The 13,736-nt window shown below is 51.0% G+C and overlaps 1 protein-coding gene across 23 annotated transcripts in view; it reads left to right on the top strand.

Annotated features, from left to right (window-relative positions):
- PTPRF (protein tyrosine phosphatase receptor type F) overlaps positions 1-13,736 on the top strand; it is a 384,390-nt gene that overhangs the window by 309,671 nt on the left and 60,983 nt on the right. For 18 of the 23 annotated variants that reach the window (XM_065071624.1, XM_065071626.1, XM_065071638.1 and 15 more), the window contains 5 exons: positions 1,746-2,327; positions 2,892-3,025; positions 4,025-4,169; positions 9,056-9,361; positions 12,214-12,407. In XM_065071624.1, the coding sequence (XP_064927696.1) occupies positions 1,746-2,327; positions 2,892-3,025; positions 4,025-4,169; positions 9,056-9,361; positions 12,214-12,407 (1,361 nt within the window). The remainder of the gene's footprint in view (positions 1-1,745; positions 2,328-2,891; positions 3,026-4,024; positions 4,170-9,055; positions 9,362-12,213; positions 12,408-13,736) is intronic. The other 5 variants (XM_065071648.1, XM_065071647.1, XM_065071644.1 and 2 more) reach the window with 1 other exon arrangement.

Below are 13,736 nucleotides of genomic sequence, written 5' to 3'. Positions count from 1 at the left end.
AGCGCCTGCTCGTCAGTACCTTTTCCAGCCCCCGTTTTCTTACAGAGCACAGGGGTTGCCTCAATTATAGTACATGCTCAAGAGTGTACGGAAGAAAGGGGAGCGATGGAGAGGTGGTTTGGACGTGGAGGGAGGAGGTGAGAACTGCACTATTGCACTGATGGTTCCCAGTCATTACCTCTTTGTGCTGCCTTGCTCCCTTTTTGGCCAAATGACGCTGCCACCCCAGGACAGGGAGCGATCTGCTCAGCTCCATTAGCCTTTTGTTATCCTCCTTGTTTCTGTTTTTTCTGCACCTTCACTAGGGATATCCTACTGCCTCTGTCCCTATCTCCTTCACCCACTGTTGCTTCTCCTGTGCTTGCTGGAAAGTACCATTTGCAGGGCAGACAGGAGAAGCAAGATGACACAAAGCCGATTGCAGTAAGGGCATCAAAGGTGCCAGATCTGCCCCTTGCTCACATGCAGGCTGCACACCCAAGAATTAGCAAGAGTGAAGCTTGCAGCTCTCCAAAGGAAAGGTGGACGAGTGTCATCTGCCCTTGAAAGCCTGAGACTGCCAATTTCTTGGATGCTCTAGGAAATGTGTTGCTTCAGGCTGTAATGCTGGGCAGGGTGCGTTTGCTCATCCTGAGTCCTCCATGGGCAGTGATGTGCTGTCTGGTTGTGGGTTGCACGCCCTTCCCTCCCGTGCCAGTTTGGCCCTCACCGATTTTTTGAGTGTTCCTGTTGCAATAGCACTGGAAAAGTCGTCTTCCCTGGCATTTGGAGCAGGTGTGCTCCTGTGCTAAAGAACCTGCCCTCCTCAGCTGAACCATGTGGAAACTGGAAACCTGATGGCTTTGCCAAAGAATGACGTGCTTGAGGATCTTAATTTGAGCTGATCATTTTTCCTAGTTACTTGTCAAGCACAGCTGCATTACAGTCACTAATGACTTTAACTAGGGTGGTTCGCAGGAGGCTTAAACTTACTGTAGACTTTAATTCAGTCATTGTCTTAAAGTATTTGTGTACTCTGCAAATCTCTCTCACACACACTCATTCTCTTTCTTTGTCCTTTTGGTAAAATGGCAAATTCTGGAAATGTTTTCTTGCAGTAGTTGCATTCTCATTAACATTTCAGTGATGTCAGTGTCACAGAGTTCTTGTGTAACAGTTTATTGTCTGGTTGCAGTTTGACACACCACCCAGTGAAATAGTGGATGTGAAGGTGGTAATTTCTCTGGCTGTATCCCTCCTGCATGCACTGTAACACTTACGAGGCATTTCCCCATCACCCCATCTAACAGCACTGTCCATGAACTCCCTATGGCCTAAGATGTGGAAGCAGGGGCATAGTTCCAGGTGACTTGCGGTGCTCTGCTTTACTGTATCCCTTTGTAAACCATCTGTACACCTGGCTTCTTGGGGCCAGCCCAGCCCAGCAAGCACCTTCCCACTGCCAGCTGAAACCCCATGACAGAAACATTCCTGCATCCCTGTTGAATTACCTTTATTTAGCCTGCTGCTGGTAAGTGCGTCAAGCACGTCTAATAACATGATTGCTCTGTTTATCCTTCCATTAAGAACCACTTCAAGCAATATATGGTAATATAAAAATGCATGTTCTAGAGTATGAAATGATTTCTGCCTTTTAAAGAAGAATGTTAATGGGAGGTGGCAGCTCCATTTTTATCCCCATGCACATTGAAGGGTTTGAGCTGACTGAATTATTTAAATCACACCTCTCTGCCTTCCAATTGCAGCACTGCCAAAACCTCCAACAGAGCCATTAGTGACTGAAACGACAGCTACCAGCGTGACCCTCACCTGGGACTCAGGCAACTCCGACCCCATTTCATATTACGTCATCCAGTACAAGCCCAAATCCTTGGAGGGTCAGTTCCAGGAGGTGGATGGTGTGGCAACAACCCGCTATAGCATAGGTGGGCTCAGCCCCTTCTCAGAGTATGAGTTCCGGGTCATCGCAGTCAATAACATTGGCAGGGGCCCCCCCAGTGAGCTGGTCGAGGCCCGGACAGGAGAACAAGCTCCTTCAAGTCCACCCCTCAAAGTCCAGGCGCGGATGCTGAGCGCCAGCACCATGCTGGTCCAGTGGGAGCAGCCAGAGGAGCCGAATGGACAGATCAGAGGGTACCGCGTTTACTATACCACCGACCCGCATCTGCCCTTGAGCATGTGGCAGAAACACAACACCGACGACAGCCACCTCACCACCGTGGGGAGCCTCATCACGGGGACCACGTACAGCATCCGCGTCCTGGCCTTTACTTCAGTGGGTGACGGGCCTCCCTCGGACATCATCCAGGTCAAAACGCAGCAAGGGGGTACGTATGAAGTGCGGTGCTGCAGCTCCGTGTCCACCGTGGCCGGCAGTGTGCAGCTCAGCTGTGTGGCTGGTTTGCACCAGGCATCGCAACTGCACTTGGTGCTCAAACGGTTGCATGTCAGAGTGGCATCGCCACCCCACAGCCATCAGATTGGAGCTGTCAGCCTGTCCTGGGGAGTTGGTATCGATCTCTGTACAAGTAACACAGCCCACAGTTTTGTCTGGGATACAGTGGCTAAAAATGTGACACAAGGTCCTGGGTGTGAACCTGTGCAACTGGGCTGGGCCTTCCTGGGGTGTGAGTGCACGTGTGGAAGGAAGGAGCTGGGTTGCAGTCAGGGGCTGGAAGTGAGTACAATTCCCATAGTCACCTGCCTGGGTCCCAGAGGTGTTTGCTTGTTGCTGGGTTGTTCCAAAAGCACCGTACAGGGGAGAGGGAAGAAGGGAGGGTCCAGAAGGAATGAAGAAGGATCCTCACAAGCTGAAACGCAGACTCCGCAGAGCCGCACAGCTTCTTTCCCTGCATCTGCCTCCTGGCACTAACCGTGTGTTTGGTCCCCAGTTCCTGCCCAGCCAGCTGACTTCCAGGCAGAAGCAGAGTCTGATACCCGCATCCTGCTGACGTGGCTGCCCGCCTCTCAGGAGCGCATTACCAAATACGAGCTGCTGTACTGGGAAGGGGAGGATGGCGCACAGGTGAGGATCGTGCATCAGCAGCACTTGAGAATGGACATAACCCTCCAGCAGCTTGGGAAGGGTGTCTGTGTGAGCTGGGGTGGTAACGGGACTGTTTCTACTCCATGGTTGTGTGATAGGAGTATGGCAATCTCTGTCTGGCTTCTGTTCAAGTGACCTCAGCTGTGCTTGCGTGTGCCCAGCAAAGTAGCTAGTACAGGTTTGGGATGGCAAAGACTCCAGAACACCATGACGCCATCTCTGAGGCATCCTTACTGCTGGTGCCGTTAAACAGTTGTGCAGGCCAGTTGGGCTTCCAGGTGGGTCTGAAATGGCCTCCAAAATGTGTCTGCAGCTCCAGAACTGGTTACTCCTAAGGAGCAGATTGAGGGTGGCCTAGAGAGAGCCCTTCCATATTTACTGTCAGGTCCCTAAAAGAAGTCCAGCTCTAAATGTATCAAAAGTAGCGCTGGCTGCAGGGCAGCACAGTGAGGACTGTGCCATGGCAGCAGCACAGTGTCCTCTGTCCCTTTTTGCTCCTGTGTTTATAGTGGCATGAGAGCTGCCAGAAATAAATGCCCTCCGGCAGAAGTGGCAGCAAAACCAAGTCCTTTACCAGCACTGTTAAGGTGCATTAGAGACTACTGCAGGACAAGAGCTTTACTCTGTTTCACGGGCAGACACTGTCTGTTGGGAGGAAACAAACTCAGGCGTCCCGTGCCCCTCATCTGCACTGTTTAGCTTCCCACAAAGCTGTCAGACAGCGAATGCCGTCAGGGCACCAGGCAGTGTAGCGTGGATTTCAGAGAGGTCTGCTTCCCTGCACAGTCCTTGTGTTTTACCCAGGAAACTCCATCCTTTGGTGTCCTGCAGGACTGCAGCGGGTTTGGCAGCGTGGCTGTGACTTGGGGCTAGAATGGGTGATGGGGCTGGATATTCCCTTGGCATTGGGAGCTGAGTGCCAGCTTTTCTGTATTCTCCAACTATATCAAATAACCTGTGTTTCCCTTTATTTGACAGCAAAAGGTGGAGTTTGACCCAACCTCCTCATATGCTGTGGAAGGTCTCAAACCAGACACGCTGTATAAGTTCCGTCTGGGTGCCCGCTCAGAGCTGGGCGTAGGAGTCTACACCCCCACGATCGAAGCCAGAACTGCCCAATCCAGTAAGTGTCTGATGCTCTGCAGTGATGAAGACAAATCAAAAGCCAGTCCGGTTTCCATCACCTGGGCACGGAGTAGCTCGGTTCCTCTGCCCTTTGGGTCTGCAGGGATGCCGGCATGCAGTTTGCTAGAGGGTGTGATGGGGAAAGTCAGCTGGGGTTTTGGATCAGGGCTCTTTGGCAGAGGGGGTGCACCCAAGTGGTAAGTTCTTCCTTCGTGTCCCTTTGATCATGCTGCCTTTCCCTAAGGGTAGATTCATAAAAACTGATGGAGGAGTGAAACAGGCTGGGAAATTGCTTTGGAGAGATTGATTTGAGTGGGTTTGTGCATCTCTATGAATTCACTCCCATGCAGACAAGCTGTCTGGACAGGCAGCATATGGGTGTTTGGCTCTAAATGTGACTGTCTCCAAACCATTGCATTTTCACCCCTTCACTCCCTATTCCAGCTGCCTTGCTTCCACAGGAGTCCACCCCTGGTCCGTACACTTGATTGCAAGGTGAGGCATCCTTTGAAGCCAGATGTGCCAGTGGCTGTCAGGCAGCTGGAGGAATCAGTTTGGAAAGCAGCTGTTTGCCTGGGTCGTGTGAGCAAGTGCTGCTTCTGGGACTGCAGCACTAGGGGAAACCAGAACAAGTTGCAGCCGAGTTAATAGAGAGGCTGGATAATGAGGTGACCCAGGCAATATCACTTTCATCCTCGCTCTGCTCCGTGTGATCACAGAGCAGGAGTTCGCATTGCTCTGATTGGCAGCTCAAAGTGCTGCGCATAAGCAGATTAGGGCTATCAAAGGGTCCTGCGATAAGCTCGTTTTCACTAACGATTTTTGGGCTTGCCATTATGCAAAAGAGCATTAAAAGGGGGGAAAAAAGACATTTCTGTTAGCACCGTCTGTCTGGGATTTACTAGCTCTATGGGGTGAGCAGTTGGCAAAGGCAGCCAGCCTTCCCTGCAGGGAGGGCACCAGCATGCACAGCAGCTGAGAGCAGAGATGGCCATTAGAAAGGGAGCACAGGCAGGGAAGAGCAGCTCTGCTCACTATTGGAACGACCTTCTCTTTGACGAAAACTCAGCTTCATTAACATATCAGTCACAGGGATTCCTCCACCTCGTTAAGTGAGCTAATGGTGGCTTAGTGCTGAACAATAGACAGGTATGAAAATGGAGAGAGGTTCAGATCATAAATATTTGAACACTGAGAGCAAATTCTGTGTGTGGGGATTTGTATACCTATTTCAGATGGTTTTTGTATTGATAGGCAAAGGTTCAAGCAACTTTCCTGCCACTTAAATTAATTCCATCAGTGGATGCTCTTATCCTTGAACACACTTAATCAGAGACAGCTCCATGCATAAATTAGTCCTTCAGAGTCTCACAACAGTCTGAGTAAGAGAAACCTTTGCTTTGTGGACTCTTCCCATGACCTGCTCCACACCCTGTCTGCTCACAGGGGGTCTCATACCTTTCTGTTTTTCAGGTTTTTGCTTCACTGACTGGTTCTGGCTTCTGTTCAGTAAGAAAGTTGTGCACAGAATGGAGGAGATTTGGCCAAAAGCCACAGGAATACCTTGGTTTGGCCAGTGAAACCCTCCTTAAATTGGGGGACCCAAGATTTCTGTTTATCCAAGAACTGCCTGGGTCTTGGTTTACAGGCTTGAGATTTCCAATGGCACTCTATTCTATGAGAGAAGTCCTTGGTAGTTACTACTGGGCTGTAGTTACTACTGCAGTGAGGTTGACAAACCACTGACTGCACAGTCCCAGGGCAGGGTGGATTCTTGGGTGCTGGGGCTCTCAAAGTCAAGTAGACTTTTCAGAAAGTTCTCCTTTAGCTCAGCAGAAGTTGTGTGCACAATGCATGACTTCCAGACAGAAATTCCTTGGTCCACACTTAACAACACCTCACATTAGATGGTTGGATTGGTCCCCTGTGGCCTTAGAACTTACTAAGCTAGAAAGACTGTTGCTCCCAGCTTTGAACTGGTCTCCTTCCTGCACTTTTTCATCTGATAGCCATAAAAAAAGACTGTTAGATCTTGGAGGGTGACATGTTCAGGTGGGATGCAAGCTGCAGGAGCAGCCAGACTCCTCCTTTCCAAAGAGTCTGTCTTCAGGCTCTATTCCTGGCCCTGACAAACCAGTCAAGGGTAAGGTAGGAGGCACATCATCACTAATGAGCCACTAATGGGCTGGAGAAGGACATCTGTATTGCTGTTACTGGGCTTTTCTTGTAGTGTTGCTGCTCAGGTGTGGTAGGGATGCTTGTCCAGCAAAGCCAGAGGGATGGAGTGCCCCTTTGTGCCCTTCCAGCAGCACAGCTTGGACCCCATCTCCTGAGAAGACAGCTGCTTTCTGGGCTGTCTTTCCTGCTAAGCTGCTTGCTTAGTTGCTGAGCACCCTGCAAAAAGTACAAGCGATGCTGCTTTGAGGGCCTGAGGAGCACGGGGGAGTTTTCCAGGACTGTGCAGTGCCTCAGGCAAGCGGTGTGATGCGGGAGAGGAACATCAGCTCTTTGCCCATCAGGCCTCAGCATTAAAATACTGTTCTCGCTTGAAATATGAAAGCACTCTTAAGGCTGCCTTTTCCCTAGCTTAAGGAGTATGTGGGCTGGATATGTGCACAAGGCTGCTCTGGGCCGGCGGGGGAGGCTGGTGTGAGTAGCTCAGAGGCAACGGAGGTTTGCACAGTGTGTGTGTGGGTACGTCTATGCTGGCCACCCGGTCTGCTCTTTGCTGGCTGCAGGAGAGACACTTCTACTCCTTGTGCATTTTAAGTTGATCCTGCTCATGTTATCAAGTTTTATTTTGCTTTTTTTAATTGTTAATCTGAGTTTTTGCCTTGTACATCATATGTGTGACTCTTACCCAGTCAACAGCCAAAGTCTGACCTGCCCACACTGACAGCCAAAACTGCCTCTGGAGAAGGAGCTCACTGCTGCATCCCGAGGGATGCTGTGGAGGCCCAAAGTCAGAGCAATTCTCTTCTGTGAAGGGCCTGTCTACGGACAGTGCCAAAAGAAAGGCTTGCCCAACTCCTGTGTCTCAGCTGTCCCCTCTGAGGGATGCCACCAGGCACTGTGTCTCCCTTATGCCTTCCTTGAATTCACTTCTGGTGTTGCGTTGGTGCTGTATCTTCCTACTGTCTTCTCTGTCACTTCTCTACTGATTAACCAAGAGAGTGCAAGAATTCATTTTCTACCCCTGCTGCCTCCCGGTGTACCAGAGGACAGAGCTGATCCCGCTCTGCCTCCCTCATGCAGGCAAATGTGTGCTTCCAGGCATTGCTTTGGCTTCTCTTTCTTTCCAGTGTAGCTCCCGTAGCAGCAGCCTGGCCCTGCTCAGACATCATCTCGTCCAGCGCCATCACTGCCCACTCTCCGTCCATCTTTCCATGCACTCCAGCCCAGGCATCAGGGACAATCCCTGCTCCCTGAGCACAGAAGTGGGCACTAAGTGTTACATGCAGCCTGTGACTGCTTCTGCAAGCAAGTGGGCCGTGTACCCGGCAAGCAGGGGTCACCAGTGGGGTTGGAAGGTCCTGCTGTCCCCAGCTTTCCCAAATCTTCTCCCACTGCCAACCTGTGCCCAGCAAAGCCAAGGCACAGTTATTGGGTGTTTTAATTATCTGAGGTCCTTGCTGCTATCTGGGGTAACATAGCTTGTATTTGTCTTTGTGCAGACGGTGACCTGGCAGGCTTGTCCCTTTGTCCCGGGAGGGCTGGCTCTGGTGCATCGATGGCTTCAAAGACTGCAGCATGGGGAAGGGCATAGGTCTTTTTTTCAGGTGTTTCTGGGTGCAGTGAAGAATGGAAGCAGCCTTTCACCTGCCATGGCAAAGCAAGTTACCTTGTACTCCATTGTTGCTTGGCCAGACAGCTTCCTAGCCCTAGAGCAACTGTGTGCGCTTTTTTCATGATGGTGCCCTGCCCTCTCTGCTTAGGGCTCTTGCCTTCTGTGCAAGCGCCCAGGGATGCACCCATCTCCCTTGTGCCTTCCCTGACCAGGTGGGCTCCCTTGTCTCTCCAGGCTTCCACCCTTATCTTCTGATCCTCATCCCAGTTAGAACTGTCTGCTGCCCAGATCCCGTTGCTGGGGCATAGAAGTTAACATAAAATGCAGGTGGCTTTTTGCCTTGGGGGAGAACAAGACCTACCTATCTTCCCCTGTACAGCTGCATAAGCCAGGGAGCTCCTGGGGCAGGTAACCAGTTTGGCAGGCAGGAAACAATCAGTCCCAGATCCTGGGCACACGTGCAAAGCAGCACAACCATGTTATCTCCTGTTACCACATGGTGCTGGCTCCCACCTGGGTCAGGGTGCTGCTCACAGCTGATGGTTGTGATTTCAAACCCCGCCTGGACACGCTCCAGTCAACCTCAGTCACCTGCTTTCCCTACCCTCTTTTGTTTCCTCCACTTGTCTAGGAACGGGTTTTTGCAAGCCTTCGTACAAGCTGGTGTGTGAGCTTCCCCTTCTGCCACTCTTGCCTTCTGTAGCTTCCTACTTCTTCTGGTTTCCATCTGCTTCAGATCTTCACTGAAAGCATCTTTCTTCTCCCCATCAGTCTGTCTCTCTCACTCCCCCTTTCCCTTATTGCCATTTGTTGTGTTTGGTAAAGTGAGCGTCCAGAACTGCTTTGTGCAGAGGTATTCTCTGATGCAGAACAGCACTTCCATCTCCGTGCTGTTCATCAGCCTTTCAAATACAAATTGCCCCTAGTGCCATCTTTGATGACGTGTGAGGAAGGCAGGCAGTTGTCCAAGAGGCTACTGGCTGAATTTCCACGAGTATGTTCAGTGCTCAGTTGGCTGGGTAAAAGTTCCCTGTGCATTTTGATTTGTCCTTCCAGTCATTTCCCTTCATCTCCCCACTTCATTTATTTATCCCCAGCCCCCTCCGCCCCACCCCAAGAAGTCGAGTGTGTAAGCACCAGCTCCACTACCATCCGGGTAAGTTGGGTGCCACCGCCTGCCCAGAGCCGCAATGGGGTCATCACCCAGTACTCCATTGCGTACCAGGCAGTGGAAGGAGATGACAACACCAAGCATGTGGTGGATGGCATTGGACGGGAACACTCCAGCTGGGAGATCAAGGACCTGGAGAAATGGACCGAGTACAAGGTGTGGGTAAGGGCTCACACCGATGTGGGGCCAGGACCGGAGAGCATCCCCGTGCACGTGCGCACTGACGAGGATGGTAGGTGTTACTGAAAGCTCCTTCAGCTGCCACCTTGGGGTAACCAGGACTCTTCTATCTGAGTTGGTGGAGAAGTGGGGAAGGGGAGTGGGGATGTTGGCCTGGCAGTGCTTTTCAAGCAGGACGGGAGACTGTCAGGAGCAGTGCTTTGGTCAGCTGCTCGGGGGAGTGGAGAGTTGCTCTGCTGGCCCTTGCTCTCATGTGATGGTTGCCTCCAGGCTGTGGGTCAGATCTCCTGGTGCGGTCCCACAAGGGTCCTGCGTGTGTCAGCAGTGCCTCCTGCACACCCAAGGCACTGCTTTGCCATTTCAGCTTTCTAGCGTTTGGTGGTCATGGTTTCCATTTTACTGAAGGTAGCTCGAATTCTCCCAGCTAAAGGCTTCTCTCACATTGTGAGATTAGGACTTCTTGTTGACTTGAAATCCAGCAAACTAAAGAGGGGAAAAGAAATCCATTTGAAACTTGTAGATATTGCAGGAAAGCTGCTTCCTGCCCTGGCTTCCAGGCAAGCCACAGCTTATATAAATCTGCTCTTGCGCTCAAGAGTCAGAATATCGCATGTACAGAACACTTTACTGGATACGACAGCTTTAAAGAGAAATTGCTTTGTATTAGCAGGGCTGTCAGTTATGTCATCATGACTTAAGCCATTTCCTTTGAAAGTGCCAGAGCTCAGGGTGACAGTAGGAGCTTCCATGGCTTCATGCTGACCCCAGAAGCTACAGATTTAATAGGAGAAGAAAGAGGTGCAGCGTCCAGGCAAGGAAGGGGTGGTCTCTGCATTGCCCAGTCAGCGTGGCAAATTGAAACCAGACATGTTACGGTTTCCCTAAATGGGCTGCCACTGTCCCCCACGTCTCCGTGGCTTTGGAAGTGGCGTCTGGGAATGCTCACTGACTGCGTTCCTGGGCTGGCAAACACATCTGTGTGTGTCCTGCTGCCTGTATTGTTTGCTTCAGTTCTCATTCAGCAGAGTTGTAGCCCAGGGGAAGCTGCTACCCCAGAAATGTCGCAACAAGCTCTCTCAGTTAGTTTTCAGGCACTGTGGTTGGACATTCCAGCTCAGCTGTCAGGAGTGATTTCATATCCCTCTGACATGCTGATGCTCAGTAGATACCCGTGATGAAGGAAGGAAAAATGCTAAACTGTGATCTGAAAACAAATTGAACTTTCCCTGTTCGGGTCTCAGACACAGCACATACTTCCCATAATGGGGTAGGATAATGTTCCTCGAAACACTGCGGTCTGTTCACATTCATGTCTTTTCGTGTCCTGCCAAGGCCTCCTGCCTTCTCTTGCCAGCAGAGCTTGACACACAGCTTCTGTCTAGTTCTCAGGGAGGATCTTGTTTATCGCTTGGACTCCCAACTGTGTGTGCAGGCAGGTGTCTTGCTAGGGCAGGAAAGCCCTGTGGCTTGTGCAAGGTCAGTGCACTAAGTGATTTGTGGATTGCAGCGTAGGCTGCTCCAGCCAGAAAGTGGTAACTATTCAGGCACAGCCCCCTCCATTCCCATACCTTGAGCTGGCCTCATGGGGCTAAAATGCTCCATTCCTCCCTTCTCTATTTTATTTAATTATCTACAATTAAGAAGGACATCTGGGGAAAATAATGAATTGCCCTGCGGCTTAAAAACTGTGCTTACCTGCTGGGTAGATGTTTCTTCCCATCTAGTTGGTTGAAATAGCAACACTCGTTATGTCTGCGTGTCAGCTATCCATCCCTAATTACCTAATACAGTTTATTTCTTGCTTTGCTGCGAATTGGGGCGTACGGGGTTCCAGACCCCGGGATTTTCCCAGGCAGCAGAGGGCGGAAAGGGTCCTGCGGTGGAGGTGCCAGGATGGAGCTCAGGTCCTTCACTCGGGTCCGGGCACTCGTGTGGCAGCGGTGTCATCCGCAGGGAGCGCACACCTCTGTGCCAGCTGCTTCAGCGGGACGGAGCTCTCCAGGAGCAACCAAGAGGCTAATTTTTTAGCATTGACATTTTTGTCACAGTCAATGCGAGAGTAAAAAGTAATAAGGAGGTAATTTTTCCAAATGGTAAATAGGGTATAAATACATTTTTTAAACGGGCCTCACCTTGCAAGAAAATTGATATTTTCTGGGCAGTGTAATTTTTCATTTTATTATCAAAAAGCATTCAGCTAGCCGTGCATGAAATACCGTCCCCAGAGCTGTCACAATCCCCACGGGCCCCTTTATCTGGCTGAGTTCAGCAGCTGCTGTCTCTGAGCTCTGGGTTATTGTTTTAGGATGGTGCTTTTCCCCCTCGTTAACCTCTTGCTGTCCCAGGGGAGGAGCGCGTGTGCGCTCTGGCTGGTGGCAGGTACCAGGGCTCCCCGCAGGGCAGGCGCAGCACCGGCCGCGCTACCTGGGGCTGTGGGACTGCGTTCAGGTGTATGCAGAGGGATCTGAGAGGAGGCGTTGTGACAGGCAGGATGCAAAGGTGGCTTCAAAACCCCCGTCTCTGCTGCAGGGCACCCTGAGCTGCAGGTGGTTATCATGTTCTTTGTATTCCTGCTGTATTCTTGTGTTCTTCCTTGCTCCCCTACTGCGGGAGACAAGAAAGGGATAGGCAGACCTTGTGTCTGACCCAGCACAGTGGCTTTTATTAGGGGTGCTCCTGCATATCACAGTAGGGCTCTTTTGTACTGAGAGTAGCAAAAGTGCTTGGTTACTGGGAAGGGGTTGGAGATGTGGTCGTGCTGGAAAACCGCAGCGTGGCCTCCTGGGTCAGGACAGGGAGCTTGTGCCAGCAGGGCCATCCTTGCAATAGAGTGGAGGGAAGGTAGCAAAGGAGTGACAGCAGTTGTGCGGTACCTGCTAACTGTCCATCTTGTGTGTTTTGCAGTGCCCAGTGCCCCACCGCGAAAGGTGGAGGTAGAGTCTGTGAATTCGACTGCCATCCGGGTGAGCTGGAAGCTGCCCATCTCCAACAAGCAGCATGGGCAGATCCGCGGGTACCAGGTTACATACGTGAAGCTGGAAAACAACGAGCCCCAAGGGCAGCCAGTGATCAAGGATGTCATGCTGTCAGAAGCACAGGTACGATGTGGGGACCACAGGCTGGCGGGCATGGCACCTTCCCTCACCTCAGAGGGACAAGCAAGTTTAATCAGGAAAGGATTGCTGTAGGAAAGATGAGGTATAAAGATGCTCCTCTGTTACCCCTTCTCCAACATGTACCTCTCTCTGCCTGCCTGTCCTGTGCAGACTCCAGCTGGAGCAAATTGTGTTTTGCCAGTCGGGTTATAAACCATTGGAGAGCTTTAAAGTCTGCTTCTTTTGTGCTGCTGATTATGTACAGGGCAAAGCTTCTCTCTCGGCACAGTCCACCGGGGTGCTGCCTGTTCCTGGGGTGTGGGGGTGGTTCTGCACCATTGGGTGGGCACAGCACGCCAGGCAGGACAGCCCTCCTCTGGCTCAGCAAACCTCCTTCCCTCCGGCTTTTGCGAGGCAGGGACTTGACCTTGTCTTGCCTCTTGAACCCAAACTGTAGGTGCAGCAAACTGAGTCTGGGAAAGGCTGGAATGGGGTGAGGGGAAGAGTGAGGTGCAGGCCTGCATTGCCTGTAAATGACTTTGCCCTCTGCAATTGCCATACAACAACCTGCTCTTATTTATGCCATCTCCTGGATACCTCACGGGCTGTGAGCTGAGGCCGTGTTCCCACACGGTGCTCCAGGCATGGTTATGCACTCTGCTCAGCCCAGCGGTGTGTATTCCCTGCTTTCCCAGGGTCCAGGGAAGTATTTGGTGCCTTGTCTGTGATGAAACACAACTCTTCTTTGGAGCAAGGGTCCTTCATCCTGGATGACCCGTGCTGTTCCCAACAAAGATAATCGTATAAATGAAGTACAGGATCTGCTGCTGTTGGAAGCAACGAGTAATCGATTCAGAGCTGGCTTGCTTGAATGATGCCCAATATAAATACTGGAGAGCTGCAACGATTAATTGATCTGCCTCCTGAATGCAGCTGTGAATCATTTATACGTTTGTCAGTGGGGAGTGCAGTGCACAGAGATGGCTTTACTCCCCATTCATATTCTGAAGGATAAAACTCACTAATAATGTCGAAGGGGAAAACTTTAAAGAGAGAAAATGCTTCAAAGGTCCTTGCAGTGTTGTCTGGAGCACGTCTCTGTTTATGTTTCAGATGTTGCTTTATTTTAATCATTAGAAAAGATGCTTACTGCCCTTTATATATCCCAGGAGGATATAATCTTCTGTGTTGTTTGAACAATTGATGCTGTGTTGTTCAGCTGGAGTTTGGAGTTAATGGGTTGGTCCCAAGCGTAGGTGGGTGAAGTTGGCAATGTTGTTCTTGTTGGTGTTTTCAAATATTTTATGGTTGCCCAGCCAGTTCTGCTTTCAC

Source organism: Columba livia, chromosome 8 (genome assembly GCF_036013475.1).
Source record: "Columba livia isolate bColLiv1 breed racing homer chromosome 8, bColLiv1.pat.W.v2, whole genome shotgun sequence".
Lineage (NCBI taxonomy): Eukaryota > Metazoa > Chordata > Aves > Columbiformes > Columbidae > Columba > Columba livia.
Note: the sequence above shows the minus strand (reverse complement) of the source record. Positions and strands in the feature narration are given on the sequence as shown.